Source organism: Filicampus tigris, chromosome 5 (assembly GCF_054856515.1).
Source record: "Filicampus tigris isolate MCC_2025a chromosome 5, RoL_Ftig_1.0, whole genome shotgun sequence".
Classification (NCBI taxonomy): domain Eukaryota; kingdom Metazoa; phylum Chordata; class Actinopteri; order Syngnathiformes; family Syngnathidae; genus Filicampus; species Filicampus tigris.
Genome location: NC_141221.1, coordinates 12,091,827 through 12,116,520, shown reverse-complemented (window position 1 = coordinate 12,116,520; position 24,694 = coordinate 12,091,827). Strand labels below are relative to the sequence as shown.

The following is a 24,694-nucleotide window of genomic DNA, read 5'->3' as shown; positions in this document are numbered from 1 at the left end:
TTTTCAAATGTTTTCAAGCGTTAGGTTAAATGGGGGTCTGAAATTGTCTGGCAGTGAATGAGTTCAATGAAACAATCAAATGGGGGTCTGAAATTGTCTGGCAGTGAATGAGTTCAATGAAACAATCTTCAAAAACATTGGTGGCGGCTGGATGGCTCAGTGGGTAGAACTTCTGACTTTGGGCACAGGCATCGGGGTTCAGATCCCAGCCAGGGTGACCAAACCCGCCCACAGAAAATGGTTGGGTTACATCAAGAAGGGGATCTGGTGTAAAAACAGCGCCAAACATATCATGCAAGAGACTTGCTTTGGCAAACCCTGACAGGGGAAAGTTGCTTCTTCTTCTCGGAAAATGTTGGTCGGCGCGGCTATATTGATAACCTGGTAACCCATTTCTTGGTAGCGTCAACTCATCAGTATGGGTGATTTTAAGATCAAAATCTTAAACCATCATGCTGGGTCAAATCCTCAACCCAATGTGGTGGGTAAAAATAACCCAGCATTGGCTTTGTCCATTTTGGACCCAGCCCTGGGTTAACTATTTCACTCAATTTGGGTTACTTTTGAGCCAGCAGTTTTAAGATTGTTGTAGCCCATCAAAGATTTGACCCATGTCGTAGCTAATCAAATATTTCATAGCCATGACAACCACTCACCTCCACCCACCCGCATAGCCTATGGCACGACGTTCCACGTGACATTTTATTGCTACGGATCTCCGTAATAATTACACATTCTTGTATGCACTATTGATCAGGCCTATTGATATTTTACTGAAGAGATCTGATGATTTGATGTATGGCAGCATAAATCTCCCCTCGCAAGCAGCTGCTTTGGAACTCCAACTGCAGAGTGATTGATGCCCCCACAGATAAACACGCACAAGCACTTCTATCATTTCTATCTGTTGCTTGAACACAGCAATATTAGTCGCAGGTTAAAGACGGACAGAAATATAATCATATCCATATCTTGGGTCCATCCATACAAATAAATGATTGCAGGGGATGACAAGTGCTTTCCAGCCCAGCTCATATGAGGTGATATATAAGCTTGGCTGCTGGTGAAGTCAGTGCTCCATCTTATCATGATTTGTATTGTCAGGCAGGGCTGAATCTGCATGGTGGTAATAGATTCTGATGTGGTTCAAATGCCCTGTAGTGAAGGCCAAATAGAGATGAATGTGGGACATTGTACGGAACCTTTGCTCTATACGAAGCGTGGTTCTAGATGTTTGTGTTGCAGGCCATGGAGCTTAATGGGCAGCCGGATGGTCAAATGCATGTAAAACACTTCAGTTCCATGAAAAAATATTCCCACTGTCGTGCAGAATCTTTGAATTTCCATAGCCAATACTTTCCAAGAAAAAAAAAAGTTACGAAACACAGCAAGGTTCAAAATTGGTATTATATCTCCCAAAAGTCCAGTTCAATCACTGATTTAATTCACTCAAAGATGGTCATTAAGTAGAATGGTAAAAGAGAAAAATCAAGGGCAGATTTGGAATTAGTGCAGAAAAATCATCTAGGGACGTTTTCTCGCATCCCTTATTAAAATATTTAGTAAAAATGTGTCGACCAGTGTAATGTGTCCCCAATCTTTTCTAATGAAAAATGACCAATCTTCCCTCAACAAACCTAACTGACATGTTTTTCTGCAGTTTGAGCATTTTATTTTTATAAATGTTTTATTGGAAGCTAATGTTTGTTACTAATTTTACAGTTCATTTTCAAATGAATTCCTCCGGGCGTTCGACCAGTTAGCATGTCCACCTCACAGTGCAGAGGTGGTGGGTTCAAATCCGGCCCCAGCCTTCCTGTGTGGAGTTTGCATGTTCTCCCCGTGCCTGCGTGGGTCTCCTTGAGGAACCCCGGTTTCCTCCCACACTCCAAAAACATTCATGGCAGGTTAATTGAACATGCTAAATTGCCCCTAGGTGTAATTATGAGTGAGAATATTTGTCAGTGTGTGCCCTGCAATTGACTGGCAACCACTTCAGGGTGTGTCCCGCCTGCTGCCCCTAGTAGAAAGCTGGGATAGGCTCCAGCACCCCCGTGACCCTTGTGAGGATAAGTGGGATGGATGGATGGATGGATGGATGGATGGATGGATGAATTCCTCCAAAAGTCAAAGAAACAATTGGCAACATTTCTTGTTGAAACACACTAGCTTTTGGCTGCTACAGGTTCCCTTGAAATACAGACCAAAAAGGAACCATCAGCAAATATACATATACTAGTTCCTTGTTGCAGTGCATTATCATCTTTTGATCTCACAGTAGAAAAACATACCATACAATAAGGAGAAAGAATTTATTACTGTTGAAGGTAAGGAAAACAGGCCGATATGCTTCAGGTTAAAAAGCAGTAGATTAGACCGTGTTTCCATTTTGGCAAGCATTTCAAGAGAATGTTTTCTTTTTGGGGTTTTCGGCTCGATTCAGAACCACTTGGGGGTACTTTAAAAAAGCCTATGGCGCACCACTGACGGCTGTTTTTCACATTTGAGTTGGTCAAAGGAACATGGGAAACATTCATGTTCAAGGGACCTGCAAAACTCAAAAAGCCGGGATATAGAGTTAAATCGCTGGCCCGGTCAAGACCCCCCCCAGAGTGGCTACTTATGCAAAATGCTGGACAGCCTGTCTGGCTTCAGCCTGCTATGGTAAGGAAATTGATTGTAATCATGAATGATTTGTTTGATCGGAAAACCTGCTCAACCCTGACTTATTTTCTGAGGGTGAGGCTAGGAAATTGATGCTGACGCAACGTGTGCCAAAAATGTTGAGTTCTGTTTGTGCTGAGAAAGAGCATTTGTGAGAGCACTTGCTACAGTATGATGTACTGTGATGGAATAAACTGTTTAACTTTTTTGGTATATTTCATCTAGGCAACATCATTTCCAGAGCTGGGAATTCCACCTACACTGTAAAAGTGTGACCATTATCTACATAAAAAAAATTAAGACAACAAAGTGACAATTGTTATAGTTGAGTAACGTTTAGTTTCTTCAACTTTGATTAAAAAAACGCTGATTTAATTAAGTAAATTGAAATAAAACTCTTGAATTCAGAATAATGAAATCAATAGCTTCAATATTTTGGATGAACTAATTATACACATGTGCTGAGTGAAACCAAGTACGGTACCCAAAAAAGAAAAACAACCCAATAGCATACGAAGGATGTATGAAGGAAACAATCTCCAATAGCAACATGTTTTGACCAAAGTAAACCATTCCAAATTGAAATTGTTTGCCACATTCATATTCCACATTATTATTTTTTCTAATTTGAAAATAAAAGAGCAAAGTTCAAGAATTTTCTAAAATAATTACCACTAAAGTGCAAGTAGAAGTTGGTTGAATTTTGTAGATGGAAACACAAACAGAAGCCCGTTTAAAATGATAGTCGAATCGGCCTGTAGGCGATTACTATTTGTTCCGGAAAGACAAAAAGGCACATAGACGGACGGCGGAGGGTACCGCGGCTGAAGGTGGAAGGCGATAAATGGACTGGGAAATTTTAGTAAAATGCCCAGCTCTGATGATTTCTCCGTATTCATCAGAATCTTCTCAACCTCTTAGATACAAAATTCCACCAAAAGCATATTTTATACTGAATATATTTTGAGTTGAACTCCATTTTTCAATCTTTTTTTTCTCTGTATTTTCATGATTAATTGAATGCTTGCTTGTATAGTGCATGATTGATAGAGTGTGGAATCTATTCATGGTGCATGGCACATAACTAAAAGCAGACTGCTGACTTTCAACATATAACTACTTTTGTAGCGCAGCTGTTTGAAATGCTAATATGGAACAATACAGCCAGTGTGCTCCCCAGAGCTTGAGCGAGAAAGCAGAGCAAGAAAAAAAGAAGGTTTTTAATCTGAACAGGAAGCCTACGCTGGCGATTCGCTGTGACACTGTGATTGATATGAGTGAGTAGTGTATTTACCGAGGCTGACGGGATAGGAGAAAGACAGTGTTTTCTTCCCATCCCCACGCTTATCTCCCTCCATAAATCACTGCCAATGGGATGCATACAAAATGTGGATGAGCAAATGTCCTATGGCTCCGAGTCAGGTAATTCCACTTTGACCTTTACATTTGGCATTGGTCACTGGTGCTAAATGCATACCCTGACCTTCCTTGACCTTGGTTGGACCGCTCATATTTTAGGGCTGTGAAGCATAACGCGCGCACAGAAAGCATACAGTACGCTTACAACACAAAAAGCTTCTTGTTCTGAACGCAAACCAATCGGTTTGGGCTGTAATTGGAGATTCGGATCTGGCACGCCTTGTGTGATGTATTGTCATTAAAAATACCAAATGAATGAGGAGACAATTTCCTTTCTCCATGTCTCATCCGTCTATGTCTTTATTGCTCTTATTCCATTATCCCCTGGCCAGCGGCGCTCCATGATGCCCCATGTCCTTGCTAACCTTTGACTCCAGCCAGTGCTTGAAAGCTTCTGCACTTTGCCCTCTCCCATTTGACCTGTCTGAAATATACCTTTATAATTGCCCCTGTCACTATCAAACGCACATAAGAGCGGGTAGCGGTTGCGGGGGGCTGAAGTCTGCCCGGTAACCTTCTGGCCCCGTGCTCATCCATTCTGCTCGGAGCCAGCACAACAGGCCTCCTGCCCCCACCCACAATCCCATACTGTATTAGTCTGCACGTCAGCGTTATTGATGGCACTCTGGAAATATTTTATTGGTCAGTCACAACCTTTGACTGGGGCAATGCAAACACTAACTCCCCTAAAGCCTCCCATTGACACGGACATATATATGATCAGATGGCTAATTGAAGTATAGATTTAGAATGGGTGGAGACGCGACCATTTGGATTTGAGGGTCACCGTTGCTTTTTGCACTTTGCATGTGTAGGATCAATAGGCAAAACACATATTGAGTGCCTTAAAATGTAAACAGTACACTGATACATGGCAAGACCTTTCGTAAAAACACATGATGAAGTCACCAGCAGCGATGTCGTCTACGTGAGATCAGGTTGCACTTGTCAGGTGATTTAAAATACACGCGAAAATACTTAACATTTGTCTCCACCTTTATCCTCCCTGCATCTTCCCTCAATCTACATTCATCTCTTCATCAGAGGGAGTGTATCCTGATTTGAAGCATCCGCAATTACGGTAAGCCCAACTAGGGCTGTGCAATTATTCGAAATTCAATTGCAATTACCATTTTTACACACCACGATTACAAAATTGGCATAATCGGAAAAAAAACTATTATTAATGTTCATTTCTATCCAACACTGCACTGTTTGTTCACACAAGGAAATCATACTTGAATTTATACATTTGTACCTTTTTTTAACTCATAATAACTACTTTTATAAATTTTGGTTGGTCCAAAAGGAACTTACTTACATGTGTCTTTATATGTTTTACGTTTAAACATTTTCTTGTTTTGTACTAAAAAATAAATGATCGTTTGAATAATCGTGATTTCAATTATTACCAAAATAATAATGATTCTTTTTTTTTTCATAATCGAGCAGCCCTGAGCCCAACCGCAGCTGGACAATTACCTGCTAACTAACTTTTTCTTGAGGCACTTAAGAACATTGCGACCCCTGAGGATGGATGTACCCTTCGTTGAACAAGCACTTCAAAAGGGCGGGGAGAACAAGCCGAGGGTTTAATGTATGAGGCGTGAGAGAGTCGAGAGGTGCAGAGAATGATAGAAATTGAGAAAAAGACAGTATGGTGTGGAGATCACCTAATCCTGCATCTAAGAACGGAATTTGAAAGGCCCGTTGGTGTCAGGCATGAGGGGGCTTTGTGGCGTTTTACCCAAGAGAAGGCAGCTTAGCAGGGGGATCGAGTGGAGCACCAGGTGACCAGTCGTGTGTCCCCAAGCACAAACCGCAGCCCAAAGCTTTGTAGACACTGCTGCATTGATTGCAAGGATCTGATGAGATTATCCCGCAGCAGAGGTCATTATCACGGATGTTGAACGATGTCATGACCTAAAATCTGAGCGCAAGCATTCACGTTAATGTTGTGCAATCATTACCAGGTGAAGTCTGCCATTAACTCTCAGTTTCTGAGAGAATGGTAATATCTTCATCAGAGAATTGCTTGTAGGGCCTAGACAATATGTGTCATATCATATTTGATGGACACCCGGCAATTTTTATTGGACAATTGCAATTTCAAACAGTCTACTACACTTTATATTTCCACGGCATCCATACCAGTTGGGTCGAACATTTTAACAAGAGTCAAGAGCCATGGTGTTAGCATGTACCCTGCTTTACAATAGGCTGCTATGATATCTGATACCAAAATGCCCCGCAGGGCAGCCACAGCAAATCGACAATGGATTAATGGATCTGGTCTCGCTCATAAATCTCCTTGGGATTGGAAAGCATTTGGGGACAGTTAGCCTGTAGTGGTGTGCTTAATGTTACCGGCAGTTTGGGTTTCCCATCGTTCAAAGTAGTGACAGGCTGGTAAAGATGTAGTAGCATCTTATGGCTGTGTTAAATCAGCAGATGTCAGGAAAGCTGGATTGTGAACTGGCTTCGCTGTGAGCCATAACATCACATATTTGTTTAGAAAGGACTTGCTCCTTAACGCATGTAGCTAACATATAGCTCGCAAAGCCACAACAAAGACGTGTCGCGCAGACCTTCCCTTATTCATCGATGTCAGTGCACCCCTTCAACCTCGTGCATTAAGGCCTTACCATAGATCACGGTGGTTAACAGTTAGCTGTTCCTGCAGATGTGTAGGGAATAGCCGTAACCGCTTCCATTACTGGCGAGAATGGGCTGACCCCCTCCACCCCTCCCAGGCACTGCTGTCATTACCCATCCATTGTGAGACCTGAGAGGGATGTGTAAGTACGACAGACTTATGGCTCTGCCGGAGTGGCAGGAAGGTCTCCTCTGGTTCGGCAGCGGTGTGCAATCATCGCCAGATGGGGTGGTCGAGATCAAGGGGAATGGAGAACCCCTCGGTACGCCATACCACCACTCCCTGCGCGTGTGTGACTAGAGCGCAGGCCGGTTGACGGGGAGGGTTATTCGCTGCTATTTTTACAAGAAATGGGTTGATTTGTCTTAAGCCATTACCGTCTAATACAGCTGCGAGTCTTGGAGGAAAAGGTGGGAAACGGCAGACGCTGGCATTCTGCCTAAAGAGAAATCAATGAAACAAATTAATCCTTCGCAGGCTGCGGTGACACAGTAATCCATCATTCAGGGGGCGCTTTTACGCACTGAATCAGTGAGTGAGGCAGGAGGATGGGGGGACTGGGGGTCGAGGAAGAGGCGGGGGGGGTGCTTGGTGGTCGCGAAGGGGTGGGGTAAAGTGGGACCGATGCCCTGTGGGACGAGGGCAGGTATCCACACTCCAAAACATAGCCGTAACCGTGGGTGGTGGCAAGAAATCAAGAATCTTTGAGGACTTTTTTTTTCCCTTTTTCGTCTTTCAGCTGCCTGTGGACACGAAGAGCTGGAGGCGGAGGGAGGGACATAAACAGAATCTGCTAATGGCATCACGGCTATAACTTTGACATTTGCCTATATGCGTATCTCCCCGCTTGTCTGCTGCTTCAACTTAAAGCGGAAGTCAACCCAAACATAATTTTTTTCAATGCAGGCCCACTAGTTGAAACAAGGCTTTCTGATGAATATGAAGTAAGCAGCAGAATCCACCCGTTTTTAGCCATCTCAGGGGGCGGCCATTTTGTCGCTTCTGTCGACTGAAAATGACATCAGAGATGCTCAGGTCTCAGATAACGATTAATCATGGCTCAACTTCAGAAAACAGGTGAGCTGTGATTGGAAGACATGTGGATTAACTCTTATGCCACAAATGCGATATTTATCAGAATACCTCGTTTCAACTAGTGGACCCGCATAAGAATATGTTCTTGAAAAAAAAAATATGTATGGGTTGACTTCCACTTTAAAGCTGATGTTTGCAGTGCCTAGTCCTTTATTTACACTGGCCGCTGGAAGAAATGGAGATCAGAAAGCCACATTTTGACCAAGTGTTGTGGCATTCATTTCATGCTACCGCACTGTTTGGAATAGTAAACCTCGATCTGGTTTGTGTTGCCACAACTTTCTCCCAGTGGCTGCAAAAGCTATGTAAATAGTGTGACATCATACTGGGAGGACAGATTAACGAGAGGAACGTGAGAGGGTAAATGGAGGATGACAATGGAGGACTCGTATTTTGTGTCCTCTCTGTAGTTTTTTTCTTTCACTTCCAAATGTAAAACCAGCTTCATTTGAGTTAAGTAAGACATGGTTTTGTCACACAGTTATGATGTCTCATCATTGACCATTGAATGGACTACACTGTGTAGAGCCTTAAGATACCAGCAGGTGTTGATAAAGTAGTGATCAGTTATCTAATTTCCCTTCATAGCTTTTGGGAATGGAGGCATGAAGAACTCAATTAAAAAAAATTGTGCTGCTTTGGGAAAACCTGTGCTTAAGACGTACTGGTGACCAAAAAGAAAACAACAAAAAATCTTTTATTACAAAGTGAAAGTAATTTCAAATATGGACTCTATTGCATTCCTGATTTACAGCAATATCCAGATGTTACAGGGATCTCACGACAGAGAAGGCCAAAAAAAAATGCTCAATCATTTATCATTTTAATAGAGAGCCGACTACCCGTGCGCTCCACCGTTGTTCGCCACATTAGATCTCACATCCATCAGCAAGCCTTTGAAGAAACATTCCTTACCAGGCCAAGATCCGTGTAGCCTCCGATGGCGCTCATAGCAGCCGATATAAAACCATAGCACAATTCTGACAGTGGAAAAAGAACAAACTCACATTCGGAGATTGAGGTTTTTATTTGGATTGCAGTGTCTTTTAGTACAACTACTGCTCATTATTACAGAACCAGGTCCCAACTTCTTTTACTGGTGTGCATCCACATGGAGTGTTTTTGTTTTTATAGCTGTGTGATGTGACTCGAGCATTGAGGGGAAGAGGGTTGACATTTAGTCAACCGGGGTCACACTATAAGGAACGTTCGTACGTAAACAAAACAACGGAAATAATTATTTTGCCACGTCATTGCGATATAGGGCGTGCCACCTACCTTGACTGGCTTCCTGGCGCGTAACGACGTTCATTATAACCCTAAACAGTTACAGGCGCGTTTTGGGATGGCATGTTAGAAAATCTGCGGATATAATGGGAAGGAAGCTGAGCGGAGGGAGACAGGAGAAGTGAGTGAATGAGATGGGAAATAAAAGGGAGGTTGACATTGGGTGAGGATGGGGCAGCAGACGTGAGTAGTAAAAGGACACAGAATGGCCATAGGAGGCCTGTGAAGAAAGCGAGGGGGAGGGAAGGTTGGAGTGAGGAGGGGCGGGGGGTGATGTGAAAGGATAGAAAAATGTGGGGATATTGCAGCAGAGTGGATGGTGTGAGGGAGGCAGAGTGAGAAATGTTGCCGGAAATGCTAGAGCCAGCAGTGTGTGTAAAAACCACACTGCAACATTTCTCATCCTTGACATCACTGACAAGCTTTTCTCACACACACACACACACATACACACACACACATTGTGAGCGAGGTCGTAATATCCACTCAATGGTTTTGTTTTCTTCCCTTGTCTAAACAAGCGACATGTTTAGGGGAAATTACATTTTAGCTCATGTTGTAATTCTTAATTCCGAATGTATGTGTTTAAAGATTCCCACAGCACACCCAATAAACTTTGTTGGTTTAACAAGAACTCTACCCAAGTCATGGATGACGGTCAGTGTAAAGGGGGGAGTGTAGTGCCCGGTGACACATCACGGATACGAGGCGAGTGGAGGAGGACGTGCGAGATTGTTGTGGAATGTTGGCGGTTCTGGTCAGAACTCGGCCGTCGCATTTGTCAGGGCTTGACCCCGACTCTGAGGTCGAAGGTCACGGGGAACATCTGAGAGAGGCTGACGACATGGAGAAACAGAGAGAGTGAGAAAGAGAGAGAGAGAGAGATAAAGTAAACATACATGGATGCTGTGAGAATATTTCACTTTCATCAATCTCACACATGATTCAGCCTCAAGTGCATATTTAGTAATACACACTGTTCTTCACAATTTATCATGTAGGATTACAAAAGATGTTAAATATTTTTCATATGCATAATTGTAACAATATTATATTGATTACATAGTTTGGATGGTACTTAAACTTGTGCAATGTGACGTTTATGCCCGACTGTGCCCACAGACATCCACCACGATCACTGTATTAGATAATGCTTAATTTTGACTGGCATATTGTTCAATAACAACCTCTCTGGCAGTTCTAGTCAAAACTGAGCTGGATCTTCTTCCTAAAATGCAGACATGCGATATGCGGTGGGTGTATAAATACAGAGCCACTTCAGCATGCCACGAGCTCACAGCTCGTAGCCATTAAGTGCATCTCGCCCCCGTGTCGCTCCTTGCACCACACTGACACATCCCGCCGTGCTTCAGAACACCGGGCAGCCATGTTGCTCACCGCCTGCGAGCAGACACAACACACAGTCACAACTAAAGTGCGAGCTTGAGCAGGTAGATGGAGCGTGGCTCGCTGAAAATGGTGACACACACACACACACACACACACATCTAGGACTTACTGGGAACGACTGGCACGTTGCTTCGACGCAGCCTGTAAAATAGACACGTTTTTAATTAAATGTTTGTTCTGACAGCAGCATCCCACCTGATTAAGTCCACTAAAAAATAAATAAAACGGCCCCTTGTGTTCAGTTGCATTTTAAATTGTCATTCTTTGGCCAGACACATCAAACAGGTGCTATGAATAATTTATCTGAAGAGTTTCACATTGATAAGGTCACAATCTGCCAGCTTTGGACACTAAACACAGGCAGAGCACCTTCACGTCACGTCTTTTTACACACGTGCCCTCACACACCTTTCCAAGGCTAAATCCAAAATCACCCTGGAGGCCTTTGTCATCTTGTACAAAACAAGATGGAGGACAGCCATCTCTTAGTTTTAATGCTCATCTCGTCAATTTTGAATTGCTTATGAAAACTTGACACACCAGTTGCCTCTTCTAGCATGTGTATTATTGTATATTATTATCATTATATGTGGATTATTAGAAATCCAATGCCGAGTAAAACTGAAGCGTCAGACACTTTATTAGGTACACTTGAACACTAATATGCAATCCAAAATTCATCCTTGGCAATTATAGTTATGAAACACTTTACACAGTAGTATTAAATGAATCCTACTGTATTTAGGAAGTAGATTGTGTTGGAGTAAAGATGCTGAGAGCTGTTTCTAATATCGTGGTATTAAGGGCAGGTATGAATAGTAAAAAAAAAAAAAAAAAAAAATTAAAATTGATTCTGGTTATTTTTGCAAATATATTCGTGTTGACTGTTTATTAAAGTGTGCATGTATACTTATATTGGTACATATATTTGTACGTATTTTCTGTAATTGTTTTATTAGTAATCGCCTACTGTGGTTTAAAAAAAAAAAAATCAATTTCTCCTGGCCGTGAACAAGACTTGCCATCAGTCGGAGCTCCATCACACTCATGGTTGAGCTACACTACATTTCTAATTAAGCTCCTGCTGTGTGTTGGTTTTGGTGGGTATAAATGAGGGGCGGGTGGGTGTGAGGCGGTTGAGGGGGTGGGGGGTGAAGCACTTTGGATGTAGTTAGTAAGCAAAAATTTCAACAGCAAGGCAAAAACCAGGATGGGTGATGAAGTGTGATCCACATTGTTAAACAGCATCACCAATTCAGATGGATCTTTTAGGTTGTCATTCATTCCCATACCGATTATTATTAAAGTAAAATATTGTCAGGAGGATGCGTTTATTTGTCTTTTGAGGTGTTCTACCAACTATGCTCATCTCCTCCCCTCCCCACTTCCCAAATGTCTCCAATTTTCCTTTTTTTTTTTCTCCCAGTTATGATGCTCTGTTCCTCTGTGTGCACGCATGGGGCTAATCTGGACTTTTTTTTTTTTTTTTTTTTGCTGAGCTATATTTCTACTGTGTGTTGTCGGCTAATGTGTGGATGGGATGAAAGGTAATCTGCGTGCAGAATTCCTAAAGCTCCCTTATCCTTGTTGAATTTCTTAAGAATTCCACCTTTGCCCTCCCGTTTCCCTTAAAATAAATTACTTGAAGGGCGAGATGCCTTCACGGCAGCCCACCTCCTCCCCCCATTTGCCTTCGCCTTTTTTGTCAATGATAAGTATAAACGCAGTCAAACTTATTATTACTACATTTTTCCTTACAGGTTCTTTTGCATGTTATGCTTTACTTTTTCTGCAATAATCAAGTAATGTTTTTTGTATATGTTGAGATTGTCTATGATTCAAAAGTGTTGTCGACCCCCCACCCTCCCCCACATGTCAATTTATGTGTCATTGGGACAAAGTTAGTCTTATTCTTTGTGGTGTTTGCACTAACCCCTGTGATGTGTGCGCTAATGGACGTGACCATTTTAGTTTGGGAAACAATTAGCACTCACGGCTGTAAGAAATGAGAGTTAGTGAGCAATAAAGCAATCGGCCTTAACGTGAATGGGATGCCCCACTAATTTAAAGCCAACCTCAAACCCAATTGAGAAAGGCGTTGTTATTATTTTCGTCAATTACAACCCCCTAAGTTCTGTTACAGAGATGGCTATAATGATGCTGTATGAAAATAAGAAAAACTTAATGCCTCTAAACAAACTCGTTTAATCACATGGGATTAAAAAAGTATATCACATATGCTGATCAGGTCATGATTCGTGCATAATGTATTTATATTTTGGGGGTTTTACATAGTTGCCCTCCTAATTGGCAGGCCCGGTGTTGTTGATGCCTGTTAAATGCTGCATGTGGTGTTAAATGTCCCCACTGCACTATTTCTGACCAGTGGTCAGTTTCCATTCAGACGATTGGATGATGCCTTTTGAAACTTGCTGATCCTTACAGGAAGAAACAGAGAAGGAGAGAAGGTGCGGGATAAAAAGTGACCCCCCTCGTTCCTTTTACACCATAATTAACAGTTTGAGCGTGAGATTTAGGCAAAAAGAGCACTGATACGCACACTTCTTCTTTTCTGTAAACCACCTCTTTAAAGCAATAAGATATTTGTATTTACTTCATTTAAAATGTGTATATTTACTAATATTTGTTTTTAGTTCATTTGCATTGCACTTGGGTTTGGTAAAGTTACACGTGTTATGTGTTTAAAAGGAGCATTTACAGATTTAATGCATAACTATAAAATTAAAATTAGCCCCGTGTAAGTTTAAAAAAAAAATCTCATCATATTTGAGCACCAAACTAAATTTCAAAACAGTGACATTAATTGTATTATTACAGTTACAGTCACCATTCTCATCACGGGAAATCAATATGACATTTATGATTTCAGATTAAGGTTTGTTTAAATCAAATAGCCGTTTTAAAAAGATACAATTGAACGTATGTCATAATAGTTACCAAATCACGCCTGGCTACAGTCGCCAAAGCCTAAAACGTGTGTGTGTGTTGGGGGGGGGGGGGTTGACGTAACTTAATGCACTGCAACAAGTGAGCGTTTTGGGACTCTTTAAGCTACTTGATGCTCTAAATGAGGTCCAATCATATTGAAAGTATTTGATACGCTGGCAGCTGTTATATAGTGACGGGGGTCAGCTGGATGTGGCCCTAATGAAACCCGGAGTCCACACTCACACACACACACACACACACACACGCACATGCACCCTCGTGTGCGCATATGGACTCACATGAAAGTGCAAAGTATTGTACACCCCTTCTCGAACATTACATTATTGATCCATTCTAAAACTAAGGTGATTGCACGTAATCAATAGAAAATACAATAAATGTGATCTCGAAGAAGATTCGTGTTTAAAAACTTCAAAATCTGCTCTTTGTGATGTTGTTTCAATTGAGGGAGGGTGCACTCGTGACCTTAACGTCTCTTCTATTGCTTGTCTTTCAGCTATATTAAACCCAATACTCAGTCTGAGCATCAATACATCATCGTAGATGTGACCCCAACACACTCTCTCATAAACACACGCACATACACACGCGTTAAGTCAACTTCTTAATACTGGCATCCAAAACACGAAAACGTCACAAATCAGAATGCTGTAAATATAAACGAATATACGTCCAGCTTAATTGTATTAAAATGGACTGTATTCGGTTTTGTTCGTGTTGAAAGGGTAATTAATTTGCTTTAATTGTTTACAATAGCTTAATAAATGTACTAAACATGTCGCTTTGTCGTCCATTTTTTCAATAAAACGAAATCCATTATAGTCTGTCTAAACTGCAGGTTAACCTGACTTTAATTGAACGAGTTTCCAGTGATATTATCCTTTCTTAATTAATAATGCATCAATTACCAAAAGTGGAATTTCGCCTCCTTGGTTGTGGTCCAAACTTGAAAAATGCGCCCTTGAGTGGAGCGGCACTTGGTGTTAAAATAGCACACATTTGTCTCCTTCATCAGCCTTTTAATGCTTTGATGCTATCTCGGCGTACTATCGATCTCATAAATAACAAATAAGCTCGCATACAGGTGAGGCGCACCACGTTCCGAAGGGGTCCGCGGTGTATAATATAGCGCCCCCGATCTGGTGTCCTTATCCGGGTGGACGACCGACAGCAGAGCCCCGGTCACGGTTGATAGTGGGGCGGCAAAGACGCGCTTGTCCACCGGGTACAAAGTTATGGAACGAGTCGGTGTGCGTGAAAGCTTGGCGCTCCTGCCGCCTGCTGAACGGCGGTGAAATCCAACGTGCAGTGGAAATATGAAAACTGGAGTGATGACTTGCCTTTTTTTACGTGTGCCGCGAAGCTGGAGCTCCATGCAGACCGCCATCGCCGGTGCTTCTCCCCTCAATGCCCCGCTGTGGTCCACGTTCTCCCTTTTTCTTTCCCCCATCTCTGCTCCCCATTCGCTGCCCCTTCGTGTGTGCTCGCCTCCTGTCCTGCATTCGGAAATCCCTTTTTCTAAAAAAAAAAAAAAAAAAAAAAAGGAAAAAAAAACACCCCAATCTGTGGAGTTAAATCTTAATTGATACACGTGCATGGAGTAAGAAAAAAAAGAATAAGAAAAGATTGTCGAATTTAATCTTATTGGTTTCACCTTTTCAAAGAGCTGCAGACATGGCCGGGGAGTTTTCATTGGAGTTGTCCGAGACAGAGACGAGGAGAGAGAGCTCTCTTGTTGAGTACTTAAAAGAAAGGGGAAAACAAGCCATCCCTCCTATGAGCTTCCAAAGGGGGTCACTTGCATATTTAAGCTTCATTTATCTACAAATATGCCTGCATGCTTGAAGAATTCTCTGCAAAGACTTCCATGTATTTATTTATTTTTTTATGAAAACTGATGCGGTATACATAGTATTAACGGATAGGTTATTTTTCTCCTGTACTTTGTGTTTAATACGATTTTATTTCTCATGTAAAGATGCAAAGTACTATTGATTTATTCTAGTAGAACTTGTATGTTGTTTTGACCACCGTTATTCAATTCATATCATTTATGATATTCATTTTACAGGATCCAAACATGATCAATTAAAATTTGATTTTCCATGAACGCTTTTTAAAAAAAAACACGCACAAAAACAAACCCTTGCTGTTAAAAATTCACCTTTAATGACTTGGACATTCGCTCCTGTGGAGGTTGTAATTGTACAATGTACGCTAGATGGCAGCGCGATCCATTTTTTTTTTACTCACAGGGGGAGAAAGCCTGCAGAAATCCTCACACAAAAAGCCGGAATCCCCATGCAAATTCCCCAAATAAGTTCACATGATTGTCAATGAGCGTCATTATGAAGACATTATGTGACACCGGCTATGTCATTAGTCACAAGAAGGGACCCGGATAATTACTGCATTTTTCTCTCTTTTTTTTTCTTTACTCCGACATCTTTGCACGCTATTCGTGCAAAATGCGCTGTAAATGCAGAATTCTTCTAATTGTATCCTTGTATGTTTCTTTCACAGTACAATGTAAGTTTTAATCAGCGACACCGGAGCCTTTCCACAGTGCGTGTACCGCAATGCGCATGCCGAAGCTCCCACACATGCATGAGCTTCCATCCTAAGCATGACACATTTTGGAATAAAGACACCAGTCCAAGACAACCCGAGACCACCACTTCCACCGCACACTTTGAGTGGATTATTTGTCGTGCGTAAAAGCTTTGTCGACCCCCCTTCCACCCCATCTTTTCGCACGTTTTTCTGCTATTCTATCCAGGGGTTCTTCCTACGTCTTTCTCCTTTTGGCCACAATGGACGAGCCATACTAATCAGGTTTCAAAGTAAATAGCGGCAAAGGGGCGAGAGAGCTCTATGTAAATCGTGGCTGTCAAAAATACAGAAAATTTCAAAAAAATAAAATAAAAAAAAATAAAAAAGGAAGAAGAGAGCCCCCAGTGGTGAGGTGACAACGCTGCAAAAAATGTCCACAACCACGCACAGTGGAGCAGGTTCGACGGATGAATTTGACCAAAAGATGAGTAAAAAAAAAAAAAAAATACTAAATATATAAAGAACTGAAATAAGCATGCGATTGACCTCCTTCACAAGCAAAAACAGTGGCAATAAAATAAACTAATATATTTGTGTGTGTGTATGTATATATATATATATATATATATATATATATATATATATATATATATGTTTATTTTATTGCCACACTAATATATATATATATATATATATATATATATATATATATATATATATATATATATATATATATAAATAAAAATCTAAATGTATATATATATATAAATGTAACTGTATGATTTTTTTTTCCAGAACGTGCTCATTTGTAAGGATAGACACTTTTTGCAGCACACAGAGCAAGAGGGGACTCCAACCAATGGAGTGCGAGAGAGGGCTTGGCTATAACCTCAGCCTCCCATTCTTCTCTCTCTCCCCTCTCTCTCTTTCTCTCTCTCTCTCTCACCTCTCCCCCTCCTCCTCTTCCTCCTCCTCTATGCGGGGCTCTGGCCAGTCAGTCGCCTTTGATTATCAGTCTCCAGCAGCCCCTCTCTTGGCTCCTTGACATGAGCACCATATAAGGCGCAGCGATCTCCATAGAAACGTGTCAGTTTCAATAGTAGTGTCAAAGTTCACTATATACAGACATTCGCGCAGATCCCCCCGTTTCGGAAACATTGCTCTGCAGCTCCTCTTCCTTTAAAGCATTTTTGGAGGCGCTCTCTTCTTTTTCTTCTTGCATTTTCTACTAGTTGTGTTGTTTTTTTTTCTTCTGCCGCCGCTGCTGCTGCTGCTGCTGCTGCTGCCGCTGCCTTTTTTCCCCTTCTGTGATATCTTTTCTCCGTGGTTCCAGCTGGAGGAGAGGTGAAAGTCTTCCACGGCGAGGACTCTATACGCGGCTGCTCGCCTCGGGAAGATGACGCTGATGATGATGAAGATGATGATGATCTTTATTTAAAGAATATAGACGCGCCAAATCTGCAGTTTTTGTGTCTATGTGCGTTCGCTGCGCTGCGCACACGGCGAAGACAGACTGGGGGGAAAGGAGAAAGGAATTTATACACCGCAGCACTTTGGATCGAGCGTCTTTCCACCACAAGAGGGTTTTTTTTTTAATTTATTTATAGAAACACTCGCTCATGTGAATTGCTTTCCCTTTGTGGCTGTTTTCTATCAAAGTGCTTTTTTTCGCCTTTACCCCTACACGTCTGGACTCGCCTTTTCCTACAAGATTGGGGATTCCTGAATGGCTCAGTGCAATTTACCTTGGAACTGGCCTCCCGATACTTGCATATCGTGATCGGGTCGTCCCCTCCAGCCGTCCGCCGCTATTTTGAATGTATTGATCTCCCACCCCCTCCTCCTCTATGAGATTCCGTGCACCGATTTGACTTTGCAGCCGTCTCGCAGAAAAAGCTCTTTTTTTTTTTCTCCCATCAACGCTCCAGCACCAGCAGCGACCATTTCGCTCTATAGCACTTTCCGGGGCCGAGATATGGCAATGGTAGTTAGCGTGTGGCGAGATCCGCAAGAAGACGTGGCCGCAGGACCTCCGAGCGGCCCCAACCCAGCAGCGCAGCCGTCGAGGGAGCAGCAGCAGGCGGCGTCGGCGGCGCCGCACACCCCGCAGACCCCGAGCCAGCCGGGACCCCCGTCCACGCCGGGCACGGCCGGGGACAAGGGAAGCCAGAACTCTGGGCAGAGCCAGCAGCACATCGAGTGCGTGGTGTGCGGGGACAAGTCGAGCGGCAAGCACTACGGCCAGTTCACCTGCGAGGGCTGCAAAAGTTTCTTCAAGCGGAGTGTACGCAGGAACTTAACGTACTCATGTCGCGCCAATAGGAACTGTCCTATCGACCAGCACCACCGGAACCAGTGCCAGTACTGCCGACTCAAGAAGTGCTTAAAAGTGGGCATGCGGCGGGAAGGTGAATATTTATTTCGAAACCTTTACGACACTTGCTGCCAAAGGCGTCATTGTGCACTCTCCATCCGCGGCGCATGCTTCGAAATGGACAGAACCATTCGAGGGCTCGAACAAAGCACTCCGTCTGTTAGAATTCCGCTGCAGTCCAAACACGATAAAGCCAACAGGCCTACTTTGTCCACCTATTGCAAATGCGCGAATGACCCCACTCTTCGGTTTGTTTCTAAATTCACAATTCTTCTGCCACATAAACTAATAATAAGGTGGTTAAATGCGTGTGGCTGTAGCGCACACACAGCCGGCTCTCCCTCTGCACGTCTCAGCTACCAGACGGCTCACACACGCTCAATCGTGGCGCTCAACTTGACCCCTTGTGTCGTTGTTTGCCTCCAGCGTACAACTTTACTAACACGCCAGGGCTTTTTGGGTTTAATTCACGCTAAGCCTCGTCATTTACATGTGAAATGTTGTAATCTCCGTCTATATTGGCTGAGGTCTCTCTCATGTTATTGCACTCGCGTGTTATTAATATTCAAAAGCGATGGCAGGAATCCTTTTATTTCCAAGTGATGCTTTGATGTGCATGAAATTCAAAAACAGCATAATTTAGAGCGAGAATTATCAGTCTCGCTTACAATTTGTTTGACTACCATCAGCATTGTTGCTATGGAGAAACAGCACAAGTCACTATAAATGCAATAAACGGCGTCGTTTCGCGTCGTGCACTATGCAATTAAGGTTTCGAAAAATAGCAATAATTGCAATAAATGTGGAATATTTCACGTAGGATGCTTGGAAGCGTTTGTGTGACTTTGGAAACATTTCAGCAGTTTTCAATGCCATTTTCATGTTACAAATGGGCACGATTGTGCTTCAGTTGGAAGTTTAGAGCAGTGCGTGTTGTGACAATGTTTGTCAGTCCTGGATGCACATTTCCTCTTCTTCTCTTTCTTTTTGTCAGCGGTTCAGCGAGGACGAATGCCTCCAACCCAGCCCAACCCAGGCCAGTACGCGCTGACCAACGGGGACCCCCTCAACGGCCATTGCTATCTGTCCGGATACATCTCGTTATTGCTGCGGGCCGAGCCCTACCCCACGTCCCGGTACGGGAGCCAGTGCATGCAGCCCAACAATATCATGGGCATCGAGAACATCTGCGAGCTGGCGGCTCGGTTGCTCTTCAGCGCCGTGGAGTGGGCCAGAAACATCCCTTTCTTTCCCGACCTGCAGATCACCGACCAGGTGTCCCTTCTCAGGCTGACGTGGAGCGAGTTGTTTGTGCTTAATGCCGCCCAGTGCTCCATGCCCCTTCATGTGGCCCCTCTGCTGGCCGCGGCGGGCCTGCACGCCTCGCCCATGTCCGCGGACCGCGTCGTGGCTTTCATGGACCACATCCGGATCTTCCAGGAGCAAGTGGAGAAGCTCAAGACCCTGCACGTAGACTCGGCAGAGTACAGCTGCCTCAAGGCCATCGTGCTTTTCACGTCAGGTGGGTAGCACGCGTACGCACGCGCAGGGCCCATTGTGCCCGCGCGTCGAGTTGCAAACAAAAACAAAATGGGAGCCACAAATGGGACTTGACGAGATGTTTGACTCGCACATGGGATGCATTTGTCTTGTTAACAGTGGGCACTTGCATACATTCTCCTGTCAGCTGAAGTCGTAGTGTGGAAAAAAAAGAGGCGCAAACAAAGCCTATATTGTCGCGTTGGGAAGCGATTCCACGCTCGTACGCGTAATTATAATTTCACATTCCGCAGTTTAAAACGTTTGTGTTGGTTTTGAAGATGATAGATGAGTGGCCGTAAATGTTCGGTACACATGTCAAACAAATGTGCCTAAGAAAGAGTCCATCAATGCGTGACAGCTGGCACGTTTGTAACCACAAACACGACACAAAAATAATCCATTAGGGGGAAAGATGGAGTAACATTTCAAAAGGCTAATATTTCAGGATGCATTGAACTCATCACACCGCGCAGTCACAGATAGTAGTAGAGCTGTGTACTTTATTAAAAAGCAGCACTATTTTGTAATTGTTGTATTCATATATCATATTATATTTAGATGCCTTGATGGCTGGCTCTTGCAAAGCGTCCTTAGAAGGAAATGCAAAAAGTTGCAAGAGACACAGGCCGCAAACTTCTACTTCAACTCAGCCACAAGTTTATACTTCAGTTTCACACTTGTTCAATAATAAAAAAAAAAAAATCTTAAACTTGTATATTTTTTACATTTCGCCTGTGGCGTGGATTATTTATTTAGTTAGATTTTGCGTGAGACAGAGATTATGATCACCAATTAAATAATTAATTATTATGTTATGTAATACACATTTCTAATTGTATCAAATAAGACAGAAGTCTAGAGTGAATTAAATGGCCGTCATTTAGTACTGGTGGCTACTTATAGCACAATTATATTATATTATATTATATTATATTATATTATATTATATTATATTGAAATCCAAGATCATGTGTATGAAAAGGCATACTTTGCATTTAAAGTCACTAAATCATCACAAGTAATTTCCCCATTCATGCTGAATATAGCATGTCCACACATCAGCCCGGCTAAATGGAATAAATATATACTAGACAGTAAAACACAGGCGCGATTTATCCCCACGCATATTCGCCATGTTTAACTTGTTTACTCTTTACTCTTTTTCGTGGCTACTTTTCACCTTTAATTAGCCTCAAGATGAAGTGTCTTCATATTTTGCGGCGGATCGTTGAGTTTACTTGATGGACTTCAACGTGTGTGTACGTGTGTGTTGCAGGGAGAGGGGGGGTTTACCAAAAGCAGGTTGCTCCTGCGTGGCGCTTTGCCAGGAGGCTGCGTGCATTGTTTGCCTTAAATAAATAACCTCAGTGCTGTCACTATTTGATTCATAAATAATGGTGGTCGTGTTTCAACACAGTTGACTGACATCAGCCCCTTATTGACACGTACACTGGGCCTTCACTAAGCTGCATAAATGCTGGTTTGCAAGTGTGTATTGCATGGTGTGTGTGCTCCCATGTCAGGGTGTATTGTCGGGGTCGGGATCTTGACACACACGTAGGCCTGATTGAGAATTTAGCAGTGTGTGCAGCTTTCCATGCAGACACATTCATCTGTATCCCCACTATTGTCTCTTTCTTTTTCTTTAATCTCACCTGCATTTTATTGTTAAGGACGAAAATCTCGATTGGATGGAGTTAAAGCATATTGGCTGCTTTGGCTTTAAAGGGACACTCAGCCTTAATCCAAAGGGATTTGCATACATGCTTCTTTGAGCGGCCTCTCTAAGGTCACACTAAATCACCCCGAGATCTCAGGGTTGCCCTCGGGTTCACAAGGTTATTGTGTCTGGGCCACACTGAGTTATAGCTTGCAACTCACCAAGAGGCTCAAAAGCACACCCGCAGCATCCTCGCCCTTCCTCGCCCTAAATGACATGTATTAGTGCACAAAATTATACGCAGTCTACGACATGCATTCAGTGGCACCTTGTCTGCGAACTGCTGCTTTTATCTCCAATTGGAGTTTGCTTGCTCAAACAGAAACACAACACGGGCATTTCAGCAGCTCGTTCTTGCACATTTTATGTTCTCTCTAAGTGACTATTGACTTTACCCTCCCTCTTTCTCTTATAATAAATGTGATTGCTTCTAGCGGCCATGCACTGCTATAGGCTCCTTGGCTAGGAGGGGGGGGGGGGGGGAGAGAAAAAACAGGCCAGAGTGGTCTATGGAGAGAAGAGGCGAAATGACTTAACAGCTTACTGCAGAGTAATTAGGTCACATTACAAGCAGAGCAATTTCACATTCATCAGGGCCGTTTGGGTTTCCTTAAAACTTGAATCTCCAGAGTGCAGACATCAAGAGCACGCCGGCCTTTGGGCCCTCACATGCTCACCTCACTCCAAAATAACATTTAAAAAAAAATCTAATGCTTCTGCACACTTAACTTTTACAATATTTTTGTTTATTACTGAGCCTGCTACGTTGTTTATTCTGCATGAAAGACAGTTGCACTGGCTCAGTGTGAGGCAGCATATTTGTGCAATGCACTCCATAAAGTCAAGAAGGAGTCATGCTGAATGATGGCCAGAGTGTTCCTGACAGGACTTTTGCCAAAGCTTTTTGCTCCACTTGAGACTAAACTACTGGAGGTCCTGTGGTGTACTTTGAAAAAAAAAAAAAAAAAAGTACAATTGTTGTCGAAATAAATATGATGACAAATCAAATGTGTGTTCGGTTAAAATGTATTTATATAAATTCACAGCAGGAACCAATTTTGACGTGAACTTGTAATTCACAATGGAGCATGTACGTACAAGACAAATAGTACTCCAGCTGCAAACACATAACTAATCACTCAAAAAACAAAAGTATGTATTATTTTCCCTATCTCTTTAGCCGAACGTCATCTTAAAACGCGTTGCACGAATTAGCGTTTGTTTTCAATTGGGTCGCAGAGCGAAATGCGTTGAGCAATCACACATTGTCATGACAAGTGTTTTTTTTTTTTGGCGGGGGGGGGGGGCAGCTTGTTCTTATCTTATTTGTCTTGGAGTTCATTTTGACTCTGCCGTTGCTGCAAAGTAACGATATGATTACGCACACAATTGAAAATGAAAGTTTGGCGTTGTATGCTGACCGTGCACTGTGATTTTGGCGTCGCCCTCCTGCAGACGCCTGCGGCCTGTCGGACGCTGCCCACATCGAGAGCCTGCAGGAGAAGTCCCAATGCGCCCTGGAGGAATACGTGCGGAGCCAGTACCCCAACCAGCCCAGCCGCTTTGGCAAGCTCCTTCTGCGGCTGCCCTCCCTTCGCACCGTGTCCTCGTCGGTTATCGAGCAGCTCTTCTTCGTCCGCTTGGTAGGTAAAACTCCTATTGAAACGCTCATCAGGGATATGCTATTATCCGGGAGCAGCTTCAACTGGCCTTACATGTCCATCCAATGATCCTTATATGACGCAAAAAGAGAGGACACGGACCAAAATTCAGCATCCATACTCCTCTAAGAAGACTATATGTGTAAGACTTTTTCTGACAACTTTGGAAGACTTTTGGCTCCCTCCTTCCCTCCCCTGTCTTCTGGGACTGAGATGGAATATGTACAGAAAAATATTGGGACTGGACACCTGTGTAAATCCGCCCTCATCTTCAAGAACAATACTCGTCATTTTGTAAAATACTAGTCTTTATTTTCTTTTTTGTAAGAAAAATTACAAACAAAAGGAAAAACATCATATGCGCAGTAAGAAAAAAAAAAAGAATCAAGACTTAGCGGGAAAATGTTTCCAAGCAATTATAAGAATTTGTCCTGTGTCTATGTACCTCTCTCTGTTTTGTATTTTTTTCTGGTTCTAAACCAGGCTTTCTGTGATTCTATACTAATAATTTTTGATATAACCTTTTGCTTCTTATAATGAGTGCGGTATATGTTGTCGAAGCTATGTTCTCCAAGAATTAAAATTGAAGTGAGAATTTAAAAAAAAAAAAAAAAAAACAGGAAAAAAATAAAGAAATTTAGACAATAAGAAACAAGTCTAATCGCTATGACAATATCACCACTGATGGTTGAACTTTTTTTTCAACACGATGGACCTGCAACAACAAACTGAACCCCTTACCCCCCAGCCCACTCTCACCCCGCAGGACATTTTTACTGAGAGGACATCTGGGGAACACCCCCTCTCCCCTACACCCACCTTGCACCCCTTACACCCCCTCCTCCCCCCCTCCCCCCGGCGGCCATGAGTGCGATCATCAGTCAAAGAGGAGAGACATGAAAAATCAAAAAGCACTTTTAATATATCATTTCAAATACATTTTTTTGTTTGTTTCGTCTTTGGAAAAAAAATCATTGTTTCTCGAATTTTATTGGTTGTTGCCTTCGATTTGCTTACTCCATGATGCAGCTTTTTTGCAGAAAGGCTCGGTTGATGAAGTTGTGTGATGGTGACTGTATTATTAAAAGACAAATAGGCAACGATGTCTGTCCCCAAGCATTTTCCTCCATTACATTCACATTTCTTTTAAACATTTTCACTCTTGAATGCAGCCTGGGAGTGAAAACAGGTGATTCGCGGCACTGGTTGTCATAAGGCGACTCTTCATGATACAAGCAAAATGGGAAATACTGTAACAAATCACAGCAGACTCACCTCAGTCTCGTAGCCCCGCTGCCCCCTCCTTCCTAAATTTACCTTGTTTAAAACATTAGCCTTGATCG

General features: G+C 42.7%; 1 protein-coding gene and 1 pseudogene across 2 annotated transcripts; one reads left to right on the top strand and one right to left on the bottom strand.

Moving 5' to 3' along the window:
- Positions 1 to 8,842: 8,842 nt before the first annotated feature.
- On the bottom strand, positions 8,843 to 17,276 carry LOC147147314 (uncharacterized; annotated as a pseudogene). Its single transcript, XR_015086755.1, has 5 exons — positions 17,182 to 17,276; positions 15,156 to 15,243; positions 14,597 to 15,078; positions 10,641 to 10,672; positions 8,843 to 10,522 (listed from the first exon to the last, which is right to left on the bottom strand). The product of XR_015086755.1 is annotated as an uncharacterized LOC147147314 (transcript).
- nr2f1a (nuclear receptor subfamily 2, group F, member 1a) lies at positions 17,048 to 24,061 on the top strand. The gene is made up of 3 exons (XM_086030409.1): positions 17,048 to 18,462; positions 19,423 to 19,950; positions 23,146 to 24,061. Exons 1-3 carry the CDS (start codon positions 18,030 to 18,032, stop codon positions 23,418 to 23,420), a joined length of 1,236 nt encoding a protein of 411 aa, XP_085886535.1. The 5' UTR covers positions 17,048 to 18,029; the 3' UTR covers positions 23,421 to 24,061.
- The last annotated feature ends 633 nt before the right edge of the window (positions 24,062 to 24,694 follow it).